At 40.1% G+C, this 17465-nt stretch overlaps 1 protein-coding gene across 3 annotated transcripts in view; it reads left to right on the top strand.

Moving 5' to 3' along the window:
* zbtb47b (zinc finger and BTB domain containing 47b) overlaps positions 1 to 17465 on the top strand; it is a 47619-nt gene that overhangs the window by 16749 nt on the left and 13405 nt on the right. For 2 of the 3 annotated variants that reach the window (XM_036557997.1, XM_036557995.1), the window contains 4 exons: positions 9983 to 11078; positions 11698 to 11951; positions 13904 to 14051; positions 16538 to 16653. In XM_036557997.1, coding sequence (XP_036413890.1) covers positions 10064 to 11078; positions 11698 to 11951; positions 13904 to 14051; positions 16538 to 16653 — 1533 coding nt within the window. In that variant the 5' untranslated portion in view covers positions 9983 to 10063. The remainder of the gene's footprint in view (positions 1 to 9982; positions 11079 to 11697; positions 11952 to 13903; positions 14052 to 16537; positions 16654 to 17465) is intronic. The other variant, XM_036557996.1, reaches the window with a different exon arrangement.

The following is a 17465-nucleotide window of genomic DNA, read 5'->3' as shown; positions in this document are numbered from 1 at the left end:
ACCAGAACAGTCATCAGGGCAAATCTTGTGAAATATGCCCGATTGCTATCATAAATATCCATGTTTCACTTTGCCCTGCATTAGTTTGTGCCCTGCTTGCCTCTAATGAAATTTAATATTAGAGCAAAGTTACATTAATAACTCTAGACTAGCCATTGGTTATTATCTACATACACGTTGCACTTTCAGCATTCTGAGTTCAACCACTGCTTATTTTTCAGTCATAAATAAAGTCTAGAGTGGTATTTTTGCGTTCGGCACGGTTCCGACATCACCGCCATGCCAAGTACACCAAATAACACCATAAGCCTTCCTCTAAGCCTAGTCCTCCTCTGAACTGTGCTGCAGCGGGTGGAGAGACAGTGAGTCAGGCTCTCTCTCTCTCTCTCCCTCTCTTGTGTCTGTTCAGATCAGCGCTGGTCGCTGAGGCCGCTCAGCCCTGTGTCCTCACTGAGGGAGATGTGAGCTGACACCGTGCCCGCTCCGGTTCTTGAGGGCGTCACTCAAGTCACCCAACCCCGAGTCCCTGTCAGGAGCTCACTGGAAAGGAAGTGTGCTGCTGAGTTAGCACTTTCTCTTGGCCGCAATGACTTCCGCTCTGTTTTTTCCTCTGGGGCCTTGAGGGCATCGTCATAACTAGCAAGGCAAAAACTAGCTTAATTGGCTTGCATGCAGAGTAAGAGGTCAGTCAGTTCTTTTAGATTTTGAAAAGAAATATACAACGTCATATATTTGAATTAGTGTGAAAAGTGGAGTGTGTATGGCTGATGAGTATCGCTTACAGAATCACTGGCTTGTCTTTGTGTTGTGGAGGAAAATCTTGCTAATTATGTTACGTCACTGGCTGATTCATTTTGTGGCTGCTCAAGGTTGGTCAGAGGTTTTCACATTAGCCACATGCTAACAGGGCTCTTTGTGAGTGGATGAATTTGACCACACACCGGCTGGGCTCTGGGTGACCGAAAAACTAAATGTAATTCCCTCGGCCTGACAGTCAGAGCTCCCACTGTATTACCAGCTAACCCCACACCTGCCATTTAGGTTTAACACAACAAAAGTGTGGCTGCATAATATGGACACAGCGTTAATATTGCGAGTATGTTGCGCATAATCATATTGCGGTCGCAGTTAGGCATGTGACAATATAAAAAAATTATAACCATAGTTATCTAACATTTTATAATGATATTTCATTTAAAACAGCACTTCAGACTTTTCTGAGAGCTGTGAAAATGCTCTGGCTTAAGTAAAACGGGGGATATACTAGTCATTTCTTAAGCTTATATATATATTTTTTTATCATATATCGTGACATATTACTGTATAATGTACCTTATAAGTAGCCTTGGTTTATCCACTGCTGTGCTAAGGCTAATTTCTTCTAGCGCCCTAATATAAGGTGACCAGGTTTCAGAAAAATGAATAGTGGGGTCATTTTGGCAGTCAATATATCATTAAAATAAACCCAATGTTTTCATCTATGAAACAAAAAACAGGGACAGTTCCAGTTTCATGTATTTTGACCATGATAACTGTTGTACTGTAATAAATTATGGTGGAGGTCAAATGATAAAATTGGGTACTAATTAACTTTGTTTCTTATTCATTGCTCCTGTTCCCCATAACCATAGTAACTCACTCCTGTCTGTGTGTACACGGTGAGAGAGAGAAAGACACTGCTGCCAGAGGAGCTGTTGACTGATATTGATGTTAACGTTACTCTGAGCAGCATGTATGGGAATAAATTACAATAGTCGTGTAAAAGATTAATATACTGAAAAAGTGACGCAGGTTAAAAAAATGATGCTCTATTTGTAGATCGCATGGTAGCCTACATTCGAGTAGATTTTATGCCAGATCACCTGGTAATACCGTTCAGGTCTTGTAATGCCACCCCTGCTTTGAATCCCTGCGTTACCTTGTGTCTTGAAAAGACATTTGTGGTGATATTGTGGACTCATTTGACATTTGCTAGCTTCTGGTGGAGTTTTACACAGCAGAAGTGGTTAGTAGAGAGCAGCCAGCTCCCTCTGTTGGCCAAAACAAACACAACATGAGACTTCTGTCCGTCTGCTCTGCTGCCAGGCCTTTCTTAGGACTTTCTGGTGTGTTTTTTATTCACAGTTTAAAAACAGGGACATTTCTGGAGACAGGTCCAGCCGGGGACAGGCCTCCATAATGCCCTGATAGGTTTTCCCATGTTAAATTAGTATCAAGCTAACAGTTAGACACAAGGCTTTTACAGTTTTTCCGTAAATATTTCTACTTAAGGCATTACTGGATATTACGGAAATAGACTCTTAGCACTCTGTTGAGCTTGTTGTTAAAGCTCCAGAGAATCTAAATCTGTGTTTTCTTTCTAAGTAGGTTAATCTTTGCTCTTGTGGGCACAAAGTATACATGTGCAAAGAATGTCCTGTGAATAACTTTCCAATGTCCAATAAATGGCCAATGTATTTCACCAAAATTCTCCTCTTTCCATGTAAACTGGACAATACTTATGTGAACTGTGTCCTCTCCTATCACAAGGCTGGTGTGGATTGTTCTGCCCACACGGTCTCACTGTGTTCGAGCCAAGAAAACTTGCTGAAAAAGCTAACAACCAAGCGAAAGCTAATCTAGCAAGCATTAATGAACTATCAGGCTAGCTCATCTGGCTGTATGTCAGTCATCTGTTTGTTTATCAGTCCATCCATGCGTTCATTTATTTTTCATTTGTCCATCTCTCTGTACGTTTGTCTATTCGTTCATCTGTCCGTTCGTCTGTCTGTCTGTTCGTTTAACCGGCCTTGCCAGCATCCCCTCATTGACTATCCTAACGGTAAAGTAAATAAGAACCTTCTTTAAAGTATCAATATCTAAAAGCAGTTGGATTACATGAATATTTTAATTAATCAAAACACACAAACTCGTCTGGAACTCTGACTGGTAAAAGCACACAGTAGGAACGCTGATTGGTTAGAGGGCTGTTTCGCATATTGCAGCTTCCTGCAGTATCAGTATTTCAAAGCGTAACGTCATGCTAATGATTGACGAATGATACATTGTGCGGAGGCTTTGCCCAAAACTTACTTAAATTCCTCAGTGCTGCCTTAACCCAAGTAAAACCCCATATGTGCTCCTTGGCTGAGGTCAGAAACGTCGTTTCAGATTCCAAGAGAGACGGTTCAGTGGTTTTGTGCCGTTGTCTAGACCACATAACTCTGCTGGAATGGACACAAGGGGCTTGGGCTTTATAATGGATCCCTCTGGAAGCACGTCCACAGCAGCGGTGCCTTTAATTGAGGAAATGCAGCCTTTATGGAGCAGTAAATTCAGACAGCTTACGGGCCGGTTTTGCAGTCCGTGAGAGTGGACACTTTCACACAAGTGAAAGTCATTCGACGATCACAGATCTCGTTCCCTTCTTCTGTTTAACTGGCCGGCCATTTGGCATGGAGCTTCACAGCTTCAGCCAACTGCATACCAGCCTGCCTGGCCAGCAGCCCTGATGCATCGTTCTTAGAGGGAAGACTGCTAGTACAGCCTCGCTATACAATATGTTTGAGCTCATCGCCTTTGAGCAACTGCTTGGAAATGGTCTGGTATAGTAATGTGTCTCTGTGCTGCTAAAGACAGACGGTTTTTTAACAAATGCTGTAACTTTTACTGTGATCCTAATGTACTGGCTTGGACCTGGCTGAAATAATAATTTTATCACCAACTTAAGACTGATTTTAAAGGGGAATTTCGTCCATAGTTCTGCATAATAAATTCTTTAAGATGTAGACAAAGTGAATTAGAGTGGTCTGTTGTGAAATGGTGCTTTGTAATGTCTCAGATTTCTTTACAGTGGTGGATATAACCAGGGGTGATGTCTACAAATATAGTCATTTTATTCACTATCCAAAATGACCAGTGAACCTACACTTGTCTTCTGAGTTGTTATATGTAATGTTGATGATGGTAAAATAGTAGTAAAATTAAGAAAATTTAAGAAAAAAAATCTTTGGGGACAGTTTTGCCTTACAATGGCCTGCATGTACTTCTCCACCAAAAAGTACGTTTTAGGCCAAAAACCTTCTTTCAGAACTATCGTAAAACTATCATAAAATGTCTCAGGCATCAGGCAGTGTATTCATAACCATGTAAGCTATCTGTGAGGGAGTTTTTCATAGGCATTAAATATTTCGGACGACTGGTTCCTATCACCACCATTGCAAACAACTCTGAATCTGTAAGTTTCTCTAGAATGGAGTATTTGTCATCAAACCACTCTGAATGAATTTGTTTATAATTTAAAGATGTAGTTTTGCAGAAAATTTGAAAAACTGAAGTAGAATTCCTCGTTCAGGGGCTAAAAATTCTGAGAACTGATAATATGTAACTATGTATTTTTATATGGTCAGAAATAAATAATATATATATATTATATATTATATAGTATAATGGTGCTTTTTTAACTGATATGATTGTCCATTTTCAACTGTCAAATTTTCTTAATATAATAATAATAATAATAAGAAGAAGAAGAAGAACTTTATGGGACCCCTATCATGTAAAACCAAACCATCACTTTTTTGAAATAGAAGAGTTTGATGTAGTATGTAAACAGTGTTAATGTTTTAAAATGTACCAGTCACTCTCTAGACCATACAGTCGATACACGGAGGCCTACAAAACAGCCTACAGAACATTTTCTTTTTTTTGCTTCTGTGATGTCATGAAAACCAACATGTTTACACATATCCTCCTGTTGAGCCTAAAGCAGTTTAACCCACATGGTCACATAAAAGTTATAAGGAGTACTTCAGTCTAGGCTGCTTTTTGTCTTTTTGAATGTGGCACAATAGAGGGCAGCCTATCAGAACCAAAGTCATTTACATTACATACAAGGCGCAATAACAACAACACCAGAAGGTGGAAAATGGTGAATTTCCTGTTGTGAATTCCCCTGTTGTGGGCCTAATAAAGGATTATCTTAATATCCTAATTTATGTTTGGTGTTTGGTGCATAAAAACTACACAAATGTAAGTGAACCACAGGGAAAACATACATAAAATATACAAAACTGTAGGATATTGGCCCTTTAATGTCAACTGATTTTTTCAGCCAAACGATATATCGATCGAGCCTTAGTGCTTACTACAAGCTAAAAATGCAAGTTTTGACCTCTTAACTCTTTTGTAAGCTCTCTTAAAGCTGAATATTTTGTAGCAGCTGTCCAGGTTTATGTCTTGTTAGCCTGAATGAAGCAGGCTGTGTTGATCTGTGAAGGAGTCAGGCGGGGGATTCAGCCTGTAATGAAACCTCTCAGCCAGGCATGTGTGTTACTGCTGTGCACTTGTTTACAGTCTTGCTGTCATAAATAATGCAGGCCCAGAGTCTTGATTGGACTTGTGGCTGGAGGTGAAATTTTATTGATGTCTGTGAATGTGAAGTCACTTTGACAAGTGAACACCATTGAAATATTCCTTCATAGCTTCCGCCTGAACTCGGAAATGGACCTGCCAGAAATGACAAAGATGTATATATGATAGCGCAGCGTCACGCCTCCCTCTGGCTCTGTAATGCTGAGCGCTCAGCACCCTGATCCACTACCAGACTCCAATTCACAGAATTCCCTGGGAGAGTATGGGATACTCACTCCACCGTCATCTTCCAATCACCAACCATTCTTAAGATCATCATCACACGAATAATAACCGGACACACCTGAACTTCATCACCACTTTGCTGTAAAAGTGTTTGTACTCACTTCCTCTTTGGCAAGTATTACCCCAGACTCTCCTGAGCATACTGAGCATTTTTTTGTTAGTTTGCTCTGTTACTGTACTCTCTGGTTTTTGACCTTCGCCTGGCCCTCTACTTCTCTATAGATGTATCGGTTGTTCGTTTGCCATTCTGGTTTTGACCTCTGCCTGTTTTCATTACTACATGTTTGGATTGCTCTTATTATATTAAAGCCTCAAAGCTTTGTTTTTACCGCAAGCGTCTAATCTGTTCTGACCTGTTACATGCAGCAAAAGACCCATTCAATAGACTGCTGAATTGTGAGAAAATGACTAATTAATAAACACCGGCTTTTAGTAGTGTTCATATTTTGCATGAAATTAAAATGGATCCATCTAATGGCTAGATGAATTTTAAAAATGCAGGCTTTCTTTTTAAAGATCTTGTTATTGAAGTTTTCAATTTAAATGACTCAAAAAAGCCAAATCTTACGGTCAAATTCACCAAGATGCTAGGAAAGTCAGTAGCTGATTATGTAAAGCAGTCAGTTTGGTATTGTTTGACCAGAGTTAACAGCAGTCATGATAAGTAATATGTGAAACTTTTGTTATTCAGTTGTCTAATTAACGTTTAACGTGTCAAATTGAAAAAGTAACAGCTCCCTCTAAATGCACGATCCACCATTGTTTTATCATGCATACTCATCTTGAGGAGATCAGTTGACGTGGTGTTGGTGTGTTAGTGTGTGTTGTGCTGGTACGAGTGGATCAGACTCAGCAGTCTGCTGGAGTTTTTAAACACTCACTGTCCACTCTATTAGACACTCTTTCCTTGTCAGTCCACCTTGTAGATGTAAAGTCAGAGACGATAGCTCATCTGCTGCTGCACAGTTTGTGTTGGTCATCCTCTAGTCCTTCATCAGTGGTCACAGGACGCTGCCCACAGGACGCTGTTGGCTGGATACTTTTGGTTGGTGGACTATTCTCAGTCCAGCAGTGACACTGAGGTGTTTAAAAACTCTGGCAGCACTGCTGTGTCTGATCCACTCAGACCAGCACAACACACACTAACACACCACCACCACGTCAGTGTTACTGCAGTGCTGAGAATGATCCACCACCCAAATAGTACCTGCTCTGTGAGGGTCCATGGGGGTTTTGACCACTAAAGAACAGGGTAAAAGGGGGCTAACAAAGTATGCAGAGAAACAGATGGAATACAGTCTGTAATTGTAGACCTACAAAGTGCACCTATATAGTAAGTGGAGCTGATAAAATGGGCCTGATATATATTATTTATTATTATTGTATATATGATAGCATATATAATATATATACACTTTTTTGTAGATTGTATTGGGGTCATATCAATGTCATATTTAATCTAAAAATAATAATAATCCTTTTAAACCTTATTACAATATATATTACAACTTTGTTGGTTCGGTGTTTTTGGGCTTATCACTGAAATCCACATGGGACAGAGACATACCAGAGTCTCCTCCTCAGTGAAAACTAAGGACGCCCTAACGGCAATGACTGACATTATGAAGAGGACTTTGCCTTAATTCCAGTCACTGACTGTGACTCGCTATAAAAGTCTGCTTAATGAATGTGTATAATTGTTTGGAGCGTCTGCTATTTACTCTCTCTGCTCTTCCTAATTGTTTATTGGCCTGCGTTTTGTCTTCTGCATAACGATGACTCCTCAGAGACAGGACGGAGAGGTGGAGGAGGAAGCTAATGGCTGCAGCGTGGCTCTGAATATCAATGCATCCCACAAACACTCTCTCACACTAACTCTCTCGCCCTCCCTCCCTCCCTCTCTCGCTCCGCTCTCTCTGTCTTCTTTTAGAGTTCTGAAAAAGATGCCTTCCAGATCGAAACCTTGTCCTTCCTGTGCTAGGATAAACGCTAAAGGGGCGGCACGCGGCCTGCATGCTTCTCAGCTGCCTCTGTGACCGCTGGACTTTTATCTGTAATAAGACAGTAAGACAGTAATAAGACAGTAGCGTGGTCAGGTTCATAACGTGCTAAGGGTGGGCGATATTGGGAAAATGTAACATCATGATACTTGAAGACATTTTCACAAGACGTGATATTTACACAAAGTGTACAATATTTCTTTTTGTGAAGGTTGTAACAAAAATAATGGATAAAGGAGTTTTTTAATTTGCAAAAAGAAACTATCGAAGAAGGAACAATTGGTAAAATAAATAAATAAAATAAGATAATAGCATAAGTGGCTCACATCCAGTCAGTGTTGTGTTGCTATGCAGTTATTATACACTTGTTGTTATTGTTGTTGTTGTTTACAGGCTCTCTATAATTGTTCTTATGATACACTGTTTAGAATCACTGTTTTCATTCATAGAAATCCAGTTTTGTTGCTGTTACATGTTAACATGATTCTAATATGATAATAATATTTTATAGGTTTCAAACAATTTGTAGTAAATGAATACGTTTTCATTGATAATGATTCCATAATTAATTGAGAAAGCTGTATAGCATCAAGAATGAACGGAATAAAAAAAATAATATCCAGAATGCTTCATGTATGAAAAGCAACGATCAAATCTCGCTGATCAGATTGATATTTATTGTAATTTCATAACAAGAAATGAGTATAAATTGATCATTATAGTTTATTATATAATAACATTTGCTATTTTTCCATTTTGTGCCTTTAGCTGCTTATTGAGCCCAGGATACTTTTAAATCTCAGATTATTTTGGTGTGTAGTTTATAACCATTTTAATCTACACTGTAGAAGTTATTATTGAAGAACAGTTATTATTATGACAGGTGATTCCAAACATTTGAACAGTAGTATACATGCAGGTGTTTAGTGTTCGAGAAGTACTGATGATACTGAGAAATGTTGTCATGCTCTTATAACAGGAGCGTGAGTGGATGTGTGCAGGATTGTGTGAGGCAGTTCACTGATCATACACAATAAGCTGGAATCTTCAATGTTCTTGCTGCTCACTTTTCTAGAACAAGTTTTTCGTTGCATTGTAATTTGTGGATTAAAAACATTATAACACCCTGCCATTATAACACTTTCTTTCCCCCGGCACTTCCCTTTATTACTCTATCTTGCTAGATAGCTTCCTGACACACTGTGCTAATGTTGACTTGCCAGTAGCATTTCTTTTGCCCTGCATTGTTATTGTCATTGTTATTTCTGTTTCTTACACTAGACACTTTCCCTGTGTAATACAACTATATGGGACATGCAGAGTCTAATTGCCACATTTTTTCTTTACTTAAGTACATGCATGCAGATCAAGCTGTGTATTTTAATTGAAGGTGCAGTATTGTGTTGAATGTGGCCTGATGTGACCAAGCACAGGAGAAATTCCTAGAACTGGGGAGTTTAATGATACATATATTTTCAGGTTCAATTTCAGATTCTGAGGTCAATATTCTGTTCGATTTTTGATATTTTACGTTTTACGACTGTTTAAATTCTGGCAATTAAGTACAAGTTATTTATTTTTCAGCATTAGGGAAAAAACAGAAACATATATTTAACAGAAAATTAAAATTAGTATAGTAGTGTCCGCCTCTTACCTTTATTACAGCTTTCATTCTTTTCAGGAGACTTGCTTTCAGTTTTTCAAGAAAAATTAGCAGGGATATTTCCCCCACAATTATCCAGTTTATAATCCCAAACACATTCAGTGATGTTGAGGTCTGGACTCTGGGGTAGTCCGTACATTGTTCTGAGAACAACAGCTTCTTTGTTTGATTTGCAAACGTTCTCATTTTGTCCATTTCCTTTGCTCAGTAAGGGCTTTTTGTCAGCTTCACATCCTTTCAGACTCATTGTGTCTTACAGTGGAAGGATGGACAGAATCACCTGTGGAAATTTTTAGATATGAAGCAAGATTTAGATTTACTCCTCTCTCTCAAAGATGAAAGCTTTAATGACTTCTTATCTGATGGCAACAGTATTGGTGGTCTACCAGGTCTTGGCACGGTTCTTAGGAATCCCATTTTTTTCTGAATCTGTATCTGTTTTTTTTAACTAGTGGTTTGGAAACTTTCTTAGGCAAGTGGTTTATCTCATATCTAATCTTCTCAGATATCACTCCTGATAAAGTAATAACTTGTACTGGAAATAAATATAAAAATAGCTGTTTTGACAGGAAATTAAATAAACACAGGGTGGTTTCTGATTCCAGATGTTTTTACAGATATTAAGATTAATGGATCTTTACCTTTCTTTACTCTCCTCATCACCTCTGCAAATCTGCATCAGCTCATAGTGGAGAAGACTGCTGACTACCCGTTGGCTGAGTTCTCTCTGGTGGAAGATGTGGCGCTGCACTTCACCCGTTTGATGGACAGGCTGAACGAGCAGCGTCTCTTCCAGCCGGACCTGTGCGACGTTGACCTCGTTCTGGTGCGCCAGCATAGCACCTTCCCCGCCCACAAGGGGGTGCTGGCTGCCCACAGTCCCTTCTTCCAGGCGCTCTTCACGCGGGGCAGAGAGCTACGGCGCGTGGACCTGACGCTGGAGGCGTTGACCAGCCAAGGCCTGCAGCAGATCCTCAACTTCATCTACACCTCCAAGCTGCTGGTGACGGGCCGGACAGTGCGGGACGTCCTGCGCGCCGCATCTGTTCTCCAAATGAGTGAACTGGTCACATCCTGCCGCGAGCTCATCAGCAGCCAGTCACTGGGCTCCGCAGAGACGATGGGCAGCCAAGAGGAACATCGCAGTCAGCTGTACCGTGAGGTCAAGCAGGAGGTGGAGGTGGGAAGTATTTTCACCCGAGAAGGGAGTGGCCCTTTTTCGGTGCGGCTGGTGGACACCGGTACCAACCCGCAGGCCAAACACTTCTACATAAAAGACAATACTGGAGGGGGAGGCGCCCCAGGAGCTGGAGGGAGGGGCTTATGCAAAGTGGAAGGAGGGGACAGCCAAGAAGAGGTGGACCCCCAAGAGAGCTCTGCCTCCTTTAACAGGGAGCAAATTATCGTGGAGGTCAACCTCAACAATCAAACCCTGAATGTCTCCAAGGGGTCGGAGGGCAAGGCTGTCACCGCGGACATATCCTCACTGGTGGCCCGTCGCTGTGACATCCGGGCCGACGCAGGGGGCGACGATGACCCTGGACCTGAAGTGAAGGAATATGAGCGGAGAGGTGAGGAAGAGATGGAAAACAGCAGCGAGGAGGAGAGGGATGATGAGGAAGATGATGATGAAGAGGAAGAAGGGGAAGAGGAGGAGGAGAGCGATCTCAGTATTCCAGAGGTGGGACAAGCCATCTTTGAGAGACCTCGCTGTGGAACGAGAGCAAGCGCGGCTGTTTCGCTACGCCAGGGCTTGGTTAGCGCCTCGCTGGCCCCAGGTAGAACTGCAGCTAATGATTATTTCTATAACTGCAAGGAATGTTTTAATAGAAAATAAGCCAATATTAAAGGCGACGTAATAAACAACACTGAATTTTCCTTACCGTTTTACATGTACATTACTTGTCAGTGTATGTTTGCGGTGTTACATTGAACAAACGTCCCACTGGACTTAATAACCAAGCTGACTCATCCAGTCTTCATACTTACACCATCAAACAGCCATGTAATATCACATAGCACAAACAGTAATATTTCTATGTTTGTTGATGTTAACAGGCCTTCTGTGGGCTCTGAACCATATACTATGCAGGCTTGCTAGAGTAAGCCGGGTATATAGCTAGAGTACTAGTGTAAATTGGGTATATAGCTAAGCTAATAGGCTCCAGTTATATTCAGAGACAGGCTTTGAGTTTGAAAAGTCAACCTCCAAAGTAATACGTTACTTGAATGTTGGTTAGAAATTTTTGCGATTAATCCAGAGAGCAGCTGTGAGATGCACACATTAACCACTGTTTGCTTGGTGCTAACATAACATTGAGATCACCAATAAACATTGCAGTGTATAATCATTGATGTTATTGATAACTAATTGACTGTGTCGACTAATCATTAAAGCCCTACCCTCAGGCCATGAAGGCCGGCGGGCGAAGAAGGAGCAGGAGGGAGCGGGCCAGAAGGTGAAGCTGGAGGAGAAGCAGCACTTTCCCTGTAAGAAATGTCCACGTGTCTTCAACAACCGCTGGTACCTGGAGAAGCACATGAACGTCACCCACAATCGCATGCAAATCTGCAACAAGTGCGGCAAACGCTTCCTGCTGGAGAGCGAGCTGCTGCTTCACCACCAGACCAACTGTGAGAAGAGCATACAGGTAAATGAAACACATATCATGCACATTATCAGGGGGCCTGTCACAAAAAGCAAGGTTTTCTTGTTTAGTGAGCTAACTTTAATCTTAGCTCAATCTGACCCTGGATTTGCTGTCTCACAATGCTGGATCCTTTTTTACTGGGCTTATGCTGCAAGTTTGTGCATTTAGCTTCTGACCGATCAGGTTCAGCCTTCTGAGGGAGAAAGACTCTTCTCTACTTCTGTTTGTCTTTGCTTTTCAGTGGAGGAAACAAGTAACAATATATAGATATAAAGAATGTAAAGTAGTTGCTAGCATAACAGTGTAGCACTGATATATGTGCTTTACTTTTCACATATTTATGCATAATTTCTTGTAATGGTTGTTAATCATAATCTCGAGTATTCCAGAGAAACGTACTCAGAATACAGTAGTGGTGAAAGGAACCAGACATCTGAGGAGTTTAATGCCTCTGAAAACTACCTACATGGTTATGAGTACTCTTCATCTACCTGATGCCTAAGACATTTTATATGATATTTTTGAGAAGCTTTTGGCCAAAAAAATTTTTTTAATCCATTCACAGCAGAGAGGTGCAGGCAGGGCATTTTAAGACTAAAAAAATCCTCAAAGAAACTAAAAAATACTTTATTTTAAAGGAGTTTAAGAAGATTTGGGCCTAAAACCTTTTTTTAATCTATAAATGGTGGAGAGAAAGATGCAGGATGTTGAAAGGCAAAATAGCTCCCAAAGAAACATATAAAGCATATTAAACATATACATATAAAATACACATATACCTATAAAAACTCAGAAGACACACATAGTCACTATTGCTTTGGATAGTAAATAAAGCTATACAGCTATGTTTGTGTTGACATTTTGACTTTTAACCTCTTAAACTTCAGGCTTATTCTTCATTTGTTACTTGTAAGACATATTTTTCAGTGAAAAGATTTTAAGGGCTTTGCACCTTTGTCATTGTTTTGACAGTGGGGGTGAGAGGAACCAGGCATCACAATGTCTACAACTCAAATATAGCCATCTTATTTACTATCCAAAACTACCAGTGAACCTACACATGTCTTCTGACCTTTTGTATGTAATGCTGATGATGGTAAAATAGTAGTAAATCTGAAAAATAGTTTTCTTAGGGGACTATTTTGCCTTACAACACCCTGTATATACCTCTCCATTTCAAATAATAACATTCTATGAAGGAGCTTTTAAAGGCATTAAACTCTTCAGACGGTTCCTGTCACCACCACAATTCTTAATCAGTAAGTCTGAACCTAACAGGGCATTTAACATCAAACCATCTGAATGACTTTATTTACATTTCACCCATTTCATTATACAGAAATTTTGAAAGATGGGTGGAATTCCTCTTTAAGACTTACTGTTCAGTAACTACTCCAAATTATTCATTATCTGTTATTAAACTAATATGTAAATTCTGTACTTTTGGGAGTGAGGAAGCCCACAACAAAGCTTATATACGTTCTCTGGTTTAATATTTGTTTTCTGCTCAGTACACACCACCATCTCTTGCTCTGTATGGAGGAATGACATGCAGGCCTGTATGTGTGAGTGTGTGCGTGTGTGTGAGTGTGTTCTGTATGCATGTGCGGTGCTGGGCTGCAGGGAACAGCTGGATCCTGCCATTAAACAGGACTGCCGAGTCATTTCCCCCACTGAAATGCTTAGGCTGCAAACAGCGGCCCCTACATTAGCACATCCCAGAGCGTCTTTGGTGCTATTTAGGAAATTGCATCCTTTGAATGTTCATCTTTTTTTATTTGCTTTACACAGTGGCAAATTCATTTACAATGTATTTATTATCAGTTGGTTACTTTCCACTGCAGTCAAGATGCCCTTTGTAATGCATTTTCAAACCTCATTATTTCCACAGTTTGACAGTTCATGCTGGAAACTTTTCTGAACTAAGAACTCTAATTTTCTCACCCTTTCAGTGTGTAACATGCGGCAAGGCATTTAAGAAGCTGTGGTCCTTGCACGAACATAACAAGATCGTTCACGGCTATGCTGAGAAGAAGTTCTCCTGTGAGATCTGTGAGAAGAAATTCTACACTATGGCGCATGTCAGGAAACACATGGTTGGTGAGTACTGAGCTTGTACTGGGATACATTGGGCTCCCTGAAAGCCTATTCGAGGAATATTCCAGTGTTTTTTAACCTAATCTCTATCATCTGCATCAGTATTATACCATCATTTATGGTATATAGGATATAATTTCAACACTTTTCTCTGAAAAACCTGGAAACCCAGACTTGCTTATAATATAAGCCAATAGGCCGTTGCTGGATTCCATGAATAAATGTTTTGAAATACGTGTTTATTTATTGCAAGTGTGAAACTACAGCTGTTACAGTGTAATAGTGCATTTGTCAGGGACAAGACCAGACATAAAAAACATTCTTATTACAGCTTTTCTTACAAGGTTTTCAACCTTCTAACAGGAGCATCACAGTAAAAAAGCACTTCAGCCCTACTTTCACTTTTCCAAAGGTTTTCTGATGCAAAGCAATCAGACGGAGCCTGTTTAAACTCTGCCCACACCACCACGCTGGTAACAAATTACCTCAAATTATTTCCTCTGGATGACTGATTCCATCTCTGAAAGTACAAATTGTACAGATTTACAGCTTCATTTACAAATATACAGTGCTGAGCAGAAATCAGAGACCACAATTCTAGTCAAGACAGCCAGTAAGTATAAGTGGTTCGTTTTTTCAAAAAAATTATTAAAAAACTCCTAGTGTAACGTTGGAAGAGACGAAGAGGCAGGATGCAAGTGCAAGAACACTACCGAGCAAAATACTGAAACATAAAGAAAACCAAAGACAGGGGGACATGAAGAAAACTAGTAAACAAATGAGAGATAACCAAAACAAGGCCTGAAAGAACAAACACCAAGTAAACACAAAGCACGCGACCAAGGGTATAAATACGCCTGGAATAAACCAGAAACACCTGGGACAAATGAAAGGGTGAGGCTACAGGCTACAGACAGGTGGGACAAATGACAAGGAGGCAGAATCAGGGAGGAGACAAAGACCAGAACGACAACAAAAGCACGTGGCCTACGTAAACAAAAGCACATGGAGCAATACACACGAGGGAAGATAAACAAAAGCAGACACAGACAGAAATAAGGAAAGACAAAGCAGGCCAAGACACGCTGTTACACCTTGCACCCATGCAAGACCTGGTAGACCACCAAAACTATCACTGTCAGTATAAACAGAGCTTAAAGCTTTCATCACTGGGAAAATTAAGCTCCACTCTTGCTTTAGATCTGAAAAAATCCACCGGTGTTTCTGTCCATCCTTCCACTGTGATAAGACTCTATGTCTGACTCTGCGTGTACCGCTATGCCTGAAAGGATGTGTAGCTGACAAGAGCCCCATACTGAGAAAATAGATAAAAAGCAGAACATTAGCACTAGAACACTGAAAACTGGGAATCTGAGATGTGGAGTAAAGTTTTATGGACTGAAGTCTAAATTTGTAATTGGGATTACTTGGATGGTGAGAAGTGGAAAATACAACCAATTTTAAAGGCTGAACTTTGGAAGTGTGGAAAAATATCCCTCCAGATTTATTTGAAAAACTGAAAGCAAGACTCCTGCAAAGAACAGAAGCTATTTTTTTTCTTGATGCTGAAAAATGAATAACTTGTACTTAATGGCTGTTTAAATGGAAAGTTAAAGGGTGGTCTCTGACTTTTGCACAGTACTGTACCTGTTTGGAATAATCATTTACTGGTGGAATTCAGCAACTTCCCAATGTCGAGTGAAAGGGGTTTCTGCTGTTTTATATTACAAGGAAATCAGACTTAATTTGATTTAATAATAATAATTTCAATTATTTAATTAATTTTATTAATATCCATGGTGATCAACGAAACAATATGAATGCAACAGATAGAGATTAGGTTGAAAAACGTTGCACTATTCATTTCAAAGCAAAGGAAAACTCCTGGCATCCTGTTACCTGTAAACAAGTAGGTGGCAGTAAAGAACGTCATCATTCACACACACAATAGCAAGTTTTAGGGAACCCAACCTAGCCCAGCGTAACACAGTACACCTCAGACCTGGGCCTTTTACAGTAAGTTCCTTTCATCTGCTGAAGCCTGATCTTCCCTGAGCAGAGTCCTGTCTGAGAGCGAAGTGTCCAGCCGAGAGAAGAGAACTGCGGTGACCTTGTCTCAGCAGTGTGCAGCAGACACAGCAGAAAAACAGAGCCTGTGTTGTTTAATCTCCCCTGACAGACGGGAGGAAATCTTTTATCTAGAAGTACTTCCTTCCTTCATAGCCTCAGCTATTGTCCAGTGAGGGACACAAGGCGCTTTGTTCTCCTTACAGCGATCAATCTATCATAATGCAGTGTTTAAGAAAGAAATAATGCACGAACAAATAAAATATGACTTATTTATGACTTAATTTGACTGGTTGTGTCTGTATAACCTTTTCTAGGTATTTTTAAAAGCGTCTTTGAGGCATTTTTCCATGGTCAATACACTGTATCATGAATATACGATAGACGTGCTTGAGTGACCAGAGCTGTGTCCTTGCCCTCAGCCCACACTAAGGACATGCCGTTTACCTGTGAGACGTGTGGGAAGTCCTTTAAGCGCAGTATGTCTCTGAAGGTGCACTCCCTGCAGCACTCCGGAGAAAAACCGTTCAGGTGTGAGGTGAGTTTCATACGCACATATTGCTCAGCACTGTTTTCCATGTAATTACTGCATAATAACATGTAGGATGTGATACAAGTCATGGAGGTTAAATGTCTTTGTGTGGTGCATTATGTGCTGTTATTGATTTGATGATATTTATTTTTATTGTCACGTCACATTTTGCACCAAATAAACAGTAAGTGAAATTCTTATTTGGGAGCTCCCAGCAACACCCCAATAAATAACTAAAAATATAGCAAAAAGTAAGATAACAGTTATACCATATCAAATAATACTAAGGTTTTGACATGTTGAGAGTTTCGCAGTATAACAAATTATGTATAGTACTGTGCAAAAGTCAGAGACCTCACTTCATTTATGTAAGGGAAAGCTAAAAGAAAATTAGTCTGCCAATATAGTAAGATAGTTTCACTTAAAAAAATACTTAAAACAAGTAAAAAATGTCCATAAATTAGGCAATAATCCAGAAATCTCAAAATGAGAAATAAAGCTCCTAAAAGCAGGAGTTTTCAAAAAACTGACCTGGTACATCACCAAAACTGTCTCTATCAAATAAACAGCACTTAAAGCTTTCGTCTTTGAGAGAGAGGGGAGAAAATCGAGCTTTAGTCTGGTTGCACCAGCTGTACGTGAGTTTAAACATCGGCTAGTTATAACGTAAATGTTGCTAAGTTCAGATTTATGCGTTACTAAATCAAAACTGGCGTCTCACTTCATTTGAAAAGTCCATTATACTCCCTTATAGATTATCTACAGATGTTCAAATGATCAGTTTCTAAAGAGTGGTGGTGTTAGGGGTTAGGGATCAG

The sequence above is a fragment of the Colossoma macropomum genome, unplaced genomic scaffold (genome assembly GCF_904425465.1).
Source record: "Colossoma macropomum unplaced genomic scaffold, Colossoma_macropomum, whole genome shotgun sequence".
Lineage (NCBI taxonomy): Eukaryota > Metazoa > Chordata > Actinopteri > Characiformes > Serrasalmidae > Colossoma > Colossoma macropomum.
This window is presented reverse-complemented; position numbering and strand designations above follow the sequence as displayed.